This window comes from Anomaloglossus baeobatrachus, chromosome 8, assembly GCF_048569485.1.
Source record: "Anomaloglossus baeobatrachus isolate aAnoBae1 chromosome 8, aAnoBae1.hap1, whole genome shotgun sequence".
Lineage (NCBI taxonomy): Eukaryota > Metazoa > Chordata > Amphibia > Anura > Aromobatidae > Anomaloglossus > Anomaloglossus baeobatrachus.
The window spans coordinates 89,980,531-89,994,989 of NC_134360.1; the positions used below are offsets into that span (position 1 = coordinate 89,980,531).

The 14,459-nt window shown below is 46.2% G+C and overlaps 2 protein-coding genes across 3 annotated transcripts in view; both read right to left on the reverse strand.

Annotated features, from left to right (window-relative positions):
• Window positions 1–5,883, reverse strand: part of LOC142249913 (cytochrome P450 2D17-like) — a 173,230-nt gene extending 167,347 nt beyond the window's left edge. The window contains exon 1 of one of the 2 annotated variants that reach the window (XM_075321890.1): window positions 5,583–5,883. In XM_075321890.1, the coding sequence (XP_075178005.1) occupies window positions 5,583–5,777 (195 nt within the window). In that variant the 5' untranslated portion in view covers window positions 5,778–5,883. The remainder of the gene's footprint in view (window positions 1–5,582) is intronic. The other variant, XM_075321891.1, reaches the window with a different exon arrangement.
• Window positions 5,884–9,829: 3,946 nt separating this feature from the next.
• On the reverse strand, window positions 9,830–13,431 carry LOC142250031 (uncharacterized). Its single transcript, XM_075322093.1, has 5 exons — window positions 13,381–13,431; window positions 10,734–10,875; window positions 10,484–10,634; window positions 9,975–10,405; window positions 9,830–9,855 (listed from the first exon to the last, which is right to left on the reverse strand). The coding sequence occupies exons 1-5, from the start codon at window positions 13,429–13,431 to the stop codon at window positions 9,830–9,832; spliced, it is 801 nt and encodes a 266-aa protein (XP_075178208.1).
• Between the last annotated feature and the right edge of the window lie 1,028 nt (window positions 13,432–14,459).

A 14,459-nucleotide genomic window follows, 5' to 3' on the forward strand; every position in this document is an offset into this window, starting at 1 on the left:
ACGCACACGGACAACGCACCTGCTGCGCCACCTGTCCGGTTGTGCCCCCTACGCGCACGGACAGCGTACCCCAGGACCCCTGTGGAGTTAACAGGGTGTTCCTTATCCTCCTCGGCTTCCCGGTCAATGCTACTGGTGTACCCATCTGGCCTGACGTGTCCTACACACACGTGGCCAGTCGAGAGGGGGCCAGAAACGCTAATCGGAGGACCGCTCGGCCTGACGTGTCCTACACACGTGGCCGACAGGGCGCTTTCGTGGCGGTCTTCCGGTCAACGCTACCTGGTTACCACCTGGCCTGACGTGTTTCCTGCACACGTGGTTGGTGTAGCGCTAGGTGCACCAAAACGCTAATCGGGTTGTCGTCCGGTCTGACGTGTCCCAACACACGTGACTGGTTCCCAGAGTTCCTGGGTTATCTCAGAGCCATCCAGCTCTATAGTCTCCGCCTAACCCTCAGGTGCCAGCAGCTCCTTTGTCATCTGGAGCACGGTGGGCCCCGACTGGCGATTAGGATATATACCCCCTGGTCCTAATCTGCCGGTCCCCCCGTAACACTATCATCCTATGTGCCTTTACTGTCCACTTTCACCGCCCTGTCCCCCCTCCATCACCACTCATCCACATTAGTCCCTCTCTCCTCTCCTCTCCTATGTACAGTTCCCAGGCCCTTTTCACCTATCTGATTAACCTCAATCCTTCATGCTCCAGGGTATCACACAAAAACACGTCCAAAAACCATCTGACCCTTCTCCTTCTACTCCTACTTCTATCAGGTGATATCTCTCCTAATCCCGGTCCACCCCATGCTAACTTTACCCCCTCCCCCACCTCCCATAGAAACCCTGATAATATTATTAACATTCCCTGTACACCCTCACTTCCCTCTTTTAATTGTGCTCTATGGAATCCACGGTCTGTATGTAACAAGCTTCCTTACATCCACAACCTCTTTCTCAATTACTCTCTTAACCTGCTAGGCCTAACTGAAACCTGGATTCAGGATTCTGATACTACTTCCCCTGCTGCCATCTCTCATGGTGGTTTACACTTTACCCATTCACCAAGACCTGGAAACAGACATGGTGGTGGAGTAGGCTTACTACTGACCCACAGTGCACTTTCCAGATCATCCCCCCAGCTCCATTACTCTCATTCCCATCCTTTGAGGTTCACACCATTAGGCTCTTCCATCCCCTTCCCCTCAGAGTAGCTGTCATATACCGTCCCCCAGGCTCACCCACCCAGTTCCTTGACCACTTTTCAGCCTGGCTGCCACACTTCATGTCCTCTGAATTGCCAACCCTGATCCTAGGAGACTTTAACATCCCCATGAACAGCCCCTCCTCCCATTCTGCATCCCAGCTTCTATCTCTCACCACCTCCCTTGGCCTCTCACAACTCTCATCCTCAGAGACACATGAAGATGGTAACACCCTTGACCTGGTCTTTTTCCGCCTCTGCTCAATCTCTCACTTTGACAACTCACCTCTTCCCCTCTCTGACCACAACATCCTCTCCTTCAAGCTCACAAACCCTCGTCCGCCCCAGCACACTCCCACCTATCACACATTCAGAAACCTACAGGCCATTGACTCTCAAACACTTACAGACTCTCTACACTTATCACTATCCCCTATCTCCTCACTTTCATGCCCTAATCTGGCTGTAAAGCACTACAATGACACACTCAGAAGCACCCTGGACCAAGTAGCACCACTCACCCTCAGAACCTCCAAACACCGAGTAAAACAACCTTGGCTCACATCACAAACTCGATTTCTCCAGCGATGCTCTAGGAGTGCCGAGCGCCTATGGAGGAAATCCCGCACACCAGAAAACTTCATCCTCTACAAGTTCATGTTAAGGACCTACAACTCTTCCCTTCACCTCGCCAAACAGACCTACTTCACCACCCTTATCTCCTCACTAGCCAACAATCCAAAAAAGCTCTTTGACACCTTACACTCCCTCCTCAGTCCCAAAGCACAGACCCCTATCACAGACCTTCATGCTGATGACCTGGCCTCGTATTTCACAGAGAAAATAGAAAACATCCGCCAAGAGATCAGCTCCCAGTCACCAAGCGTTGTGAATCCCATCCCTCGCCACATCCCATCCAGCTCACTTTCCACATTTGACCCAGTCACAGAGGAGGAAGTCTCCAGGCTCCTCGCTTCTTCTCGTCCTACCACTTGCTCTACTGATCCCTTCCCCTCACGCCTACTCCAGACACTCTCTCCGGTTCTCACCACTCACCTAACTAAAATCTTCAATCTCTCTCTCTCTTCTGGTATCTTCCCTTCCTCCCTCAAACACTCTATTATTACTCCATTATTAAAAAAACCTTCCCTTGATCCGTCCTGCACAAGCAACTACAGACCAGTCTCCAATCTCTCCTTCATCTCTAAACTCTTGTAGCGCCTGGTCTACTCTCGTCTCACCCGCTACCTCTCCTCTCACTCTCTTCTAGATCCTTTACAGTCTGGCTTCCGCCCTTTACACTCAACAGAAACTGCCCTTGTCAAAGTGACCAATGACCTATTGACAGCAAAACGTAACAGTGACCACTCGCTGCTTATTCTTCTTGACCTTTCTGCAGCCTTCGACACTGTTGACCACCATCTCCTTCTCTCTATGCTCCATTCTATTGGCCTAAAGGACACTGTGCTTTCCTGGTTCTCTTCCTATCTTTCTGGCCGCTCGTTCAGTGTATCATTTGCTGGCTCCACATCTTCTCCTCTCCCTCTCACTGTTGGGGTCCGTCAAGGTTCAGTCCTTGGCCCTCTTCTGTTCTCCCTCTACACTGCCCCAATTGGACAGACCATCAGCAGATTTGGCTTTCAGTACCATCTTTATGCTGATGACACACAGCTATACACCTCATTCCCTGAGCTCACCCCCGCTGTACTACAGAACACAAGTGACTGCCTGACTGCAGTTTGCAACATCATGTCTGCTCTCTATCTGAAACTTAACCTTTCCAAAACTGAACTTCTGCTTTTCCCTCCATCTCCCAACCTTCCTAAACCTGACATCTCCCTCTCTGTGTGTGGCACAACGATAAGTCCTAGGCCGCAAGCCCGCTGCCTGGGGGTTATACTTGACACTGATCTCTCCTTCACCTCCCACATACAATCTCTTGCCCGCACCTGCCGCTTGCACCTCAAGAACATCGCTAGAATCCGCCCCTTTCTCACAATGGAAACGACAAAAACCCTCACCGTGGCCCTGATCCACTCTCGCCTTGACTACTGTAACTCTCTATTAATTGGTCTCCCCCTAACTAGACTCTCCCCTCTACAGTCCATCCTTAATGCAGCAGCCAGGGTCACCTATCTGGCTAACCGCTACTCGGATGCCTCTGCTCTGTGCCAGTCATTGCACTGGCTGCCCATATATCACAGGATCCAATTCAAACTGCTTGTTCTCACCCACAAATCTCTCCACAGTGCGGCACCCCCCTACATTTCCACCCTCCTCTCTGTCTATCATCCCACCCGTTCTCTACGCTCTGCAAATGACTTTCGACTAACATCCACACTAATTCGAACCTCCCACTCCCGAATCCAAGACTTCTTCCGAGCTGCACCAAACCTCTGGAACGCTCTACCCCAAGAAGTTAGGACAAATCACAACTTACTCAGCTTCAGACGCTCCCTAAAAACGCATCTTTTTAGGGTGGCCTATCACACTCCCTAGCCAAACTAATTTCACCTAATCCCTCTACAACTTCTCAGAACATAACCCCACGTCAAACTCCATGGCACCCAAATGCATCTCAAGGCTTTGGCCAACTGGTCCAGGAAGCCATCATCTATCCCCCATGAGCTGGCTGGATTGTCATTTTAAATAAACACTTGTACCTTGCCCCTCCCCCCATCTCATTGTAGATTGTAAGCTCTCACGAGCAGGGTTGCCATTTTTCCTTTTAAATATTGTATCCTCTATAATTGTTACTTGTTTGTATATGTTTATGTATATGATATGTATATGTTCCTCCTGAATTGTAAAGCGCTGCGGAATATGTTGGCGCTATAGAAATAAAGATTATTATTATTATTATTATTACAGGAGATTTTGACCCACAAAGTCCCACCCCGATGCTCAAGCCCTTCCGCAATGACATAATTTTGGAACCTTTGAACACTGATTACTCGGCAAGCCAGCCTTGGATTTCTTATCTAAAGGTATGCTTTAATCAGTATCATGGCGTCATTAGGGCACTGTTACTAGTTTATAGTGCAAAAAACTGCTGATAGGTTCCTTTTAATTGTGCACAAAGTGATGATCTTACATGTCATAATTGTGTACTTGTAACTGCTAGCCATCGCAGTGAAATCACAATCATGGATGGCAACTAGCGTCAAACAATAAAATAGAAGTGGACTCCCGCGCTGTCATAAGGACGCAATCAGCAGTGCTGGTTAATTCGTGATTTTTATTATTACACGTTTCAGAGATCATGTCTCTTTCATGTGTGTTTTATCTGAAGAAGGAGATGCGATCTCTGAAACGCGTAATACTAAAAATCACAAATTAAACTGCACAGCTGACTGCTTCCTTATGACAGCGCCGGGAGTCCACTTCTATTTGATCGTTTGATGCTAACCTCCTCGTGGTGTCTGCTGCAGCCATAACTTATACACCTTCAACAGCAGTTGTGACTAATTCACAACTGTATCAGGTGAGCCCATCTGATGTTCTCTGTAACGTTCTCTCAACGTTCATACCCTATTAGCGCCTTTTGTCTTTTCAGTGTCTTTATGTGGATGGCAACTAGTAATACATCCATGGAAGAAGAAAACAAGAATTTAAAGTTTTTGTGATGTTTTATAAAGCTCGAGTAGCTTGGACAGATTAATATGATTATTTTACAGTTTATAATGACTGATGATAGTGTATTCATATTGCTACTCTAAACTGTAGACAACTTAAATTTACAATCTTTATGATGTATTATGGTTTTCCACAAAAGCTGTCTATAGACATCCAGATCCTGTGGCCACGTGAAGACCAGCTTCTCCTGGGCTCTCAGTTCCCTCAACACCTGCCTGCTGCTCACCTGCAGCTCCTCCGGCAGCGTAAGGGTGTCTCCAGCTATCCTGGTCTGAATTCCACATTTATGGAACGATACCTTATATGTAGCTGGACAAAGTCTACGAGTTTCAGCTCACACAAATAAGAATTGTTAAATAGGGGGCAGTCTGCTGATTGTGGACAGGTTTACTTAAAGTTTAAGTAATGTTTAAGTCTTTCAATTCAGTATATTGAGACTAAAATCTAACCATTCAGTATATTGAATATATCGAGACGTTGTCTACTCACAGGCTTCAATCCACAACAGAACCTCTGGGCGACCCAGATAGACACACAACACAGTATCCTACATCAAGCTATTTTTCAAAGCTGATTATCTCACGCCACTCATGTAGGGTTATGTAAGCCAAGAAGGAAGGTAACAACACAACACATGTATTTTAGAAGTCTTTTGTCATTGTATACTATTGTGCATGCACAGACGTCTGCAGGTTACGTATTTGCCCAATAATAACACATACAGTAATATACATATACTGTACCTGGTAAAAGGTTTCTGCAGGATTTCTGTAGTCTACCTGCAGAATGTTACCAAGAAATGGAAGACCTCTCGGACCTGGAGGAAAGTGTGATCCATTCTTCCTACTCTTCATAAAGTCCAAGATGAAAAGGCAAACAATGAATGTAATGCCCAATAAAAATACATTGGAAAACAATAGGGAGATAAACTCCGCCATCCCCTCTCTGTGCTACGTCTAAATCCTACTAGTATTCGCTCACAAAGCTTGTACAAAAGTATATATTACTTCTTCATATGGAATCAAGGAAGTCTGTATCTACTGTGCAGTAATATACAGTAAACAGCTCCTCTGGATAGCTGCCAAAGGACGCAGATTGACCCAGCATTCCTGAGCCAAAAGAGGTTGGGTCTATGCAAACCACAGCATAAAGTGGGCAATCCAGGGCGGGCAGGGGTGTTCTGTAGTTTGTGTTCACAGAATGGCCAGGGGTGGAGCTGGCAACTATTGTATTGTAAACTCTCACAGATTCACTTACATGGATAGAGCACAGAGAAAGATATGTGCTCAGTCCACAGCAGAAATACACAGTGCAAGCACTGACAAACTCCATGACGTATCTAAAAGGGATAATTGGGTCTCCAATGTACAAGACACCTCTTGGGTATGTGCACACGTTGCTTTTTTTTCCGCGCGGAAAAAAACGCACCCTCTGGCAGAGGGGAGAATTGTAAACAATGCTTTTTGAGAAACAACGCATCGAAAACGCATGCGTTTTTCATGCGTTTTTCATGCGTTTTTCATGCGTTTTTTTAGGTGCGTTTTTTAGACTAGTCAGTGTTAATAAAGTTGGTTGAACACAGACCTTTGGGAAAAAAAACCTGTGATGTCATTTCCTTCTTCTCCACATTCTCTACATTCTCCATTGTGGAAAGAGAGTGATCTTGGCTGTTATAAAAAATGCCACAAACCACAGGACAGATACGTCTACGCAGGGCCCAACGAAGTCGGCTGCTTATTCTACTGTTATTACTTTGTCGTCGTAGACGCCAGGTAATTTTTTGCCCAAAATTGTATAACGTTTCTGTTTTCTTTATTGTTCTCTATTAACCAATACGATATGTTGCAGGCAATGACCAAAAGGATGTGGGTGCATCCTCTCGTTATGGCACGTGAGGAGAAAGGCCATTTCACCTTACTTTACAGCGATTTAAGGCGGTGAGCAAAACCTAGTCTTTTTATTTTGCTACATATGTATATCTTTATGTAATACCATATTTCTATATGGGTCTCTATAGGTTATTTTCCTTTTTTTGTTGACATATACTATCTGGATCTAAGGGCCTGTGCGCACTTAACGGTTTTTGCCGCGGATTTCCTGCGGTTTTGCTGCATGTTTCGCTGCATGTTATGTTCATAACATCTCTGCAGTGAATCACCAGCAAAACCTATGTGAAAAAAAAAAATGCTGTGCGCCCTATGCAGAATTTGATAGCTGCATGTTTTGCAACGGGATTCCCGCTACTAAAACAATTGCATGTCACTTCTTTTACGCATGTCGCTGTGTGATTTCACTCCATTGACTGCAATGTAATCGTGAAATCCCGCAGGGAATAATGCAGGCAGCAAATTCTGTTAGTTCATTGCATTTTCATGCGTAATTCACTACGGTATTTCGCGGTTTACCTGCGGTACTGTACATTGCTGCCCTACGATTTGCAGGGAAGTGATGTTATTATGACAGGAAGAGGAAGCGGAGCAGGGAGTAAACACACAGATCACAGACCCAGGCATAGAACACACACACACCATTCACAAACAGACATATAGAATACACATACAAATCAAACGGACAAATTTAATAAAAAAAAAAAAACGTGTGCTCCGCCTTTTTTTACCGTACAGCCAGGTAAACACACAGCGGTGGCCCGGTATTCTCAGGCTGTGGAGGGCGGGGGGCAAGGTTAATGCCCCCCCTCCTCCTGCAGCCAAGAATATCAGCTGCAGCTGCCCCGGGACTGTCGCATCCATTATGCAGCAGTACCGGAGTGTCCCCGGCTCTTCCTGTTGCCGTGATGCAGTGGCAATCAGGGTAATATAAGTAGTTAATGGCTGCGCATCGCCGCAACCAAGTCCAGGCTTGAACATGGCAGCGTCTATGTGACAGCTGACATGATCAACCCGAAAGTAAAGTGAATAAACACACACACCGAAAAATACTTTATTTTAAATAACACACAAAAAAGTGTTTGTTTGAGCTCTGTAATCTCTGCTTCTGGTTGTTACTGCCCAGGTTTTTTTTCTAATTATTATTATTTTATTTTTTTTAAAAAAGCTATCCAGACAAATTCATTTCTTTTTGTCGGCTACCCATCCACGCTTTTGATCGGCTACTATCAATGGTCAAAACTGAGCTAACATATAAGGACAGTGTGATGCGACAATCTATCTCTGCTGAGGAAAGGCTGCTCATCACCTTGCGGTAAGTTGTAATGTACTATATACAAAACACTGTTTTTTGTTGATTGTGTGTCTGCTACAGGAATCTGCACCCTTGCATGTTTATTCTCGACATTTTGGCCACACTCATGTGACACAGGGAATGACGTAGACTATGCTTTGATTGTAAAAATGTTAACGTCGCACTTAAATTAATTTCACAAAAAACCTGGCTCCATTAAAGTCAATATAGCTGTTACACAATGCAGCCTGCACTTGAGGAGAATGCGCAGCCACCACCTTTTGTATGTAATGTTTTCTTGTCACAACACAGCCAGCAATAAAAGACACAAAGAAATACACACAGAGATAGAAAGAGAGAGGGAGACATCGAAATAGTGGGAGTGAAAACAAAAGAAATGTCACGTTCAACACAGTGTAGTGAACCTACTTGACATGTCTAAACAAAATGGGTGAATTCAATTGCAAAGTATGTAATTTTTGAAAAATGTGAAAAACTGGTTTTAATTTCATTTTCTTTTCTTTTCCAGATTTCTGGCCACTGGAGAGAGTTTTGCATCCCTGCATCTTCAATTTCGGGTTGGTAAATCTACCATTTCCAAAATTGTGAGGTGCACATGCAACGTGATCTGGCAGAAGTTGCAGCCCATAGTGATGCCTTCCCCAACCGAGGAAACTTGGCTACAGGTTGCGGCAGGCTTTCAGACTGTGGCCAACTTCCCCAACTGCATAGGTGCAGTTGATGGCAAACATGTTAGGGTTCAGAAGCCACCGCGATCAGGATCACATTTTTTTAATTACAAAAAATATTTTTCTGTGGTCCTCATGGCGGTGGCTGATGCCCATTACAACTTTGTGGCCATTGATGTTGGTGCTTATGGCAGTACGGGAGATTCTCGGGTGTTGAGAACATCACAGATTGGACTGCAAATTCTTCGAGATTGCGGAACACTCCCAGCCCCTCAACCTTTGCCGGGCTCCACAGATCCAGTCCCCTTTGTGATGGTATCGGATGAGGCCTTCCCTTTACTAACAAACCTGCTGCGCCCATACCCACGGAGAGGACTGGATGACCGGCGGAGGATTTTTAACTATCGGCTGAGTCGTGCACGTAGATATGTGGAGTGCACCTTTGGAATCATGAGTAGTCAGTGGAGGATCTTTCACACAGCCATCCAGTTACAACCAAGCACGGTTGATGCTGTCATAAAAGCGTGCTGTGTGCTCCACAATTTTGGTCGTCAGTACACCAGTGATGTATTTGAAGAAGCACAGGCACGAAGCTTTATGCCAGTATTAACCGTTTCTGGTCGGCCAAGTAACTCTGGTGTCTCTGTGCGAGATACCTTCACTGACTACTTTATGAGTCCGGAAGGTGCCGTGCACTGGCAATACTCCAGTGTCGGTGTTGTGCAGCCTGATCAGCAGAGAAGACAGGAACCCGCTTGAAAGACAAGATGTTACAAGTTTTTTTCACCAGTCATTAGCATGCTACACTGTGGTCTGACATGTTTGTGTTTTTTGAATTAAAAATGTGTTTTTAAAGAATGTTGTTTTTATATTTAAAACCTTGAATGTTTTCAAAACCTTGCATTTAAATAACACACAGACAGCAAATAGTGTATAACAATATATTTATTAAACTTTTTATTACTAAACAAATAAGTTTGTTATTTAATGAAATAATTTAAAGATTAAAAAAATCTCGAGAGAAATACCCGCCCATGGCTTCCGAGCCTTGGGATGGCCCTGAAATCGGGTGGTCAGTAGGGTCAACTGTTGATTGGCTGACATGTTGCAAATATGTGTTGCTAGGTCTCACATGTGAAGCAGGATACTGTTGGAAGGGTGTGGTACAGGTAGCATGTGTGACAGCTGATCGTTGCGGGATAGTGACATTTTGTGGTGGCTGTCTTTTCAAGGTAAACATTTTTTCGACACCACACACTAATTCACCCGCAGTGGGGAACGGCCCTTCTTCCTCAAACCCAGCAAGCAAGCCACAAAAGGCCGTCATACAGGCCGATTGTTTGGCTTTGTTGTTCAGTTGCCTCAAACGCTTGGCCATGCTTGAAGCAAAAGTATCAAACTCATCCTCCGTGGATGTGTTTTTAAGGAATTCCAATGTTTGGGTGGTCAGGGGGTCATTTGGTTTGGTACTAGCCAGTGTTGTGGGGTTTTTTCTTTTTTTGGCTCTCTGGATCTCATGACCACCAGTGCCAGAAATGGGCGCAACTGTAGAAGACCCACTTGTGGTGGGACAGAGAGGGTCTACAATTATTGGCGGCGGCACCACCAATTCTTCTGAGGCATGGCTTGACTGGTCTTCATTGTTGATGGTGCTCTCAAGCGCAGGCTCCTCTGGCTCACCAATATTTCCTTCTGTCCTGTGAATACATAACAAAATGGATGTAATCATGAATTTACCAACTTTTTTTTTTTTTTTTTTTTTTTTTTAAACTTACTGGCGTAACACTCTTCCGCTGCACAAGAACTGCAACTCCTCCTGGTATGCAATATGTGTTTTGGAAGGCGAAGCACCACTTTTGTTGCATTCGGAGAGACACTTGAAGAAGCGGTCCTTCACCGATCTCCATCTTTTGCGGATGTCACTTTCTTTAAAAAAAAAATAAAATAAAAATATATATATAAATACATACAACACATTTGTTACAAATATAGTTTCCCATGGTAGGAAGCATCATTGCACATTACCAATGTTATTCTGAAGATTGGCATCGGCCTCATGCCAACGTGGGTACAGCTCCCGGCAGACCGTAATCCAGCTATTTTCCCTCAGCTGCTTCTTGCTGTAGTCTGGTGAAGCCATATCCCATAAGCATGGCATAGACTCCACCTAATAAACAGAAAATAGTGACTGACATGAAATCATAACATCCATGTGCTTGAAAATAAAAAAAAAAGAAGGGGATACTATTATAAAAAGGATGGATAAATAGAAAAGCATAGAAGGATGGATGGATAAACAGAAAGAAAAGCATAGAAGGATGGATGGATAAACAGAAAGAAAAGCATAGAAGGATGGATGGATAAACTGAAAGAAAAGAACAGCCTAGAAGGATTGATAAATAGAGAGATGGAAATAAAAGATAGATAAGAACTGAGAGGCAACAACAAAATGTGGACCCCACAGGTTGTTTTCCAATTTCTTGTGAGCGCAGGGATACCCCACATGTGGCCAAAAAACTGTTTGGATAAATGGGAGGGCTTGGAATGGAAGGAGCACCATTTTAATTTTGGAAAAGTTGAAATAAACTTTGCGCACCATGTCACATTAGCAGGGCCTCTTGGGTACCTATACGTCAGAAAACCCCCACAAGTGACCCCATTTTGGAATCAGCACCCCTCAAGGATTTTATTCAGTATATTAAGCATTTTGAATCCACAGCTACTTCCCCCAAAATGTAGCTGTAGCAACAATATTCTCACTGTTGGGCTATGTGGCCATGATCCAGCGACACGGCGTCTAGTACCCAGTGTCAGCCTTCATGCAGAGATGTGAGTGTTGCCAACGGGAGAACGCAGCTGGCCATGCCCACGATTTGGGTTCAGGCTGCTGTGGACTTTAGCTCTATTCTACCTGCAGAGAACACTCATCTACGCAGCATAAATTGACATGCTGAGGGCTCAGGAAGCTGCGCCACCGGTCAGTTTATGCTGCGGAGAAAAGAAGCACAGTGGGCATGAGAGTTCTAAAACTCCTTCCACTGTGCTTCTACTGCACAACGCAGCGTCATGGACGCAGGGAAAACACTCTGCGCCCAAAACGCTGCAAACCCCGATTGTGGGCATCCAGCCTAAAAAGCGTCAATGGAGGTCAAATATATATACAACGTCCCACCCCCCCCCCCTGCATATTCTACGCTGGCACCTTTAGTACCTTTCATGTGGCACTAAAGGGTGCCTAACCTAGTTTTTATCACATAAACAAAAAAAAAATGGCGTGGGGTCCCCCCTATTTTTGATAGCCAGTCAGGGTAAAGCAGACAGCTGTAGCCTGCAAACCACAGCTGGCAGCTTCATCTTGTCTGGTGATCAATTTGGAGGGCTCCCCAGGTTTTTTTTTTTTATTTATAAATAAAAATAATAAAAAAAAAAAATAACGTGGGGTCCCCCCAAATTAGATCACCAGCCAAGGTGAAGCTGACAGCTGAGGTCTGGTATTCTCAGGGTGGGAAGAGCCATGGTTATTGGACTCTTCCCAGCCTAAAAATAGCAGGCCACAGCTGCCCCAGAAGTGGCGCATCCATTAGATGCGCCAATCCTGGCGCTTCGCCCCAACTCATCCCGCGCCCTGGTGCGTTGGCTAACGGGGTAATAAATGGGGTTGATACCAGATGTGTAATGTCACCTGGCATCAAGCCCAGCAATTAGTGATGTCACGGCGTCTATCAGACACCCGACATAACTAATTGACAGTAAACAAAAGCAAAAAAAGACAACAAAAAATTTTTTATTAGAAAAAACACTCCCCAAATCATTCCCTTGTTCTCCAATTTAATCAAAAAAATGGGTCCGCAGAAATCCATTTGGATGTCCCACGTCGCCTCTGGACCTTCTAGAATATGGGGGCACGTTCAGGGAACGTATCCCCCATTTTCTAGGAGGGCAGACCCTCCATTTGAGGAGAGTGGGTGCAAAAATCTGCACCCACTCTCCCCGGGTCACAGCTGCAGACTGCCGAGCAGCAGCACAGCTCACATTGAACACAGTGCTGGCTGTCAGCTGCTCTGCTCATGTGACCGGCCGGCGTCTGCTATGAAGGAGGAGGGGGAGGCCGCGGGGGATCAGCGCTGCAACCGGACAGGTATGTATGACACCGGGGGGAATTGGGGTGACCGGGCAGGGCCTGGGTGCATTTTTCTGTCGCATGTCTCTCAAGGCACATGCGACAGAAAACATAGGAGTATGGCGGCCGGTGCGCTACTGTGCGCGCGGCCATGTTGGACTTTCGGGAGGGGGTTGGGGGTCGTAGGTGAGGGGGTTGCGGGACACCGGGGGACCGGAGGAAACCGGGGAGGAGATTTATCTCCCATCTGGCATGTTTGATCATGCCAGATGGGAGATAAATCATTTTTTTTTACCGGCGCTGTCATTGATCATCCGTATACGGTGTATACTGGAGATCTGGTGAGCGGGGACCGGGAATCATAATCTCCAGGGTCTCAGCTACCCCCGGTAGCTGAAATCCCGGTGATTTTCTAAATCTTGGGGGCGCTCTACCATTTTTCCCGACCGCCGTAAAAAAGCGGCGGATCGGAAAAAGTACCTTACCGCCGTTCAAAGGCAGATCGGCGGTAGTTAAGGGGTTAAAAGAAAACAAAAAACACTATATACTCACCAGACTAATGAGCTTAGGGACATCCATCTTCTTTCTGTTGTACCACGCCATGGCCCACAGATTACTCAGGAATGGCGATTCCTCGGGAGTCGGGACAACAGCTAACCGGCTTTCCAGGACTTTTGCCAGGAAGTGAGGTCAACAGGAAGCCTCTTGACCTCACTTCCAGGTAAATGCCTGCGTTCTGGCGTGCCGACAAAGGCCGCGGACCGCAACAAAAAAGCAGGTCCATGCGTTGTAGCTGCGTTCTGACCCCGCATCATTGATTTCAATGGGGGAGAGAACGCAGCCACAACGCACAAAAGAAGTGACATGCTGCTTTTCTTTCCGCACCGATTTTTGGCATCCAAAACGCTGCGGAAAGAAACGCAGCGTGTGCACTGATTTTTCAGCTTTCCCATACACTTTGCTGGGAAAGCTGAACGCATGCAATTTGCCACTGAAACGCTGCGGTTCAAAACGCAGCGTTTCCGCGGTAAAAAACGCAACGTGTGCACACAGCCTTACCACTCTACTTGAAATAAAGACATAACAATTTTTTATGGGCGAATGGCCACAGCTTTAATTTAAACAGTATACATGTATCAAAACTTGTGGCTCAACATGCCATCCTCTTTTAACATAAACCGATACATGTATACCCTCCCAACCGACAAACAACCGATAGGTCCGTCCAAGAAGCCAACAATCATCCTTATCCCCCGGCCGTAACATACAACCGGCCCAGAGGACCACCTCGGCCGTGACCAACCGACCCAAGGTGTGGGGTAATAACGTTCCATCGTTAAAATACCCCTCCCCAGAACCTGCAGGACCTACGCCCACAAGTTCCCAATCCTATCTGAAGCCACTACCCCTGAGTGACTTCACACTCCCAACCGACTATCGGTACTCCCTGTCGCGGGCGGAGGAGGGGACGCCGCGCTCTCCCTCTGCTCGGGTCCGGCTGCCGCTGCGGCTGCTGCGGCCGCTGCTCGGTGGCTCGAGCGATGGGCCGGATCCCGGAGACTCGAGCGGCGCTCCTCGCCCGTGAGTGAAAAGGAGATTGGGTGTTTTGGGATAGTTTATTGTCCGTGACG

Coding starts and splice junctions, on each gene's coding strand:
- LOC142250031 (XM_075322093.1), bottom strand. CDS start 13,431: ATGGCGTGGTACAACAGAAAGAAGATGGATGTCCCTAAGCTCATTAGT. Junction 10,876..13,380: donor TCCCTAAGCTCATTAGTCTG/GTGAGTATATAG, acceptor TCTGTTTATTAG/GTGGAGTCTATGCCATGCTT. Junction 10,406..10,483: donor AGCGGAAGAGTGTTACGCCA/GTAAGTTTAAAA, acceptor ATGTATTCACAG/GACAGAAGGAAATATTGGTG.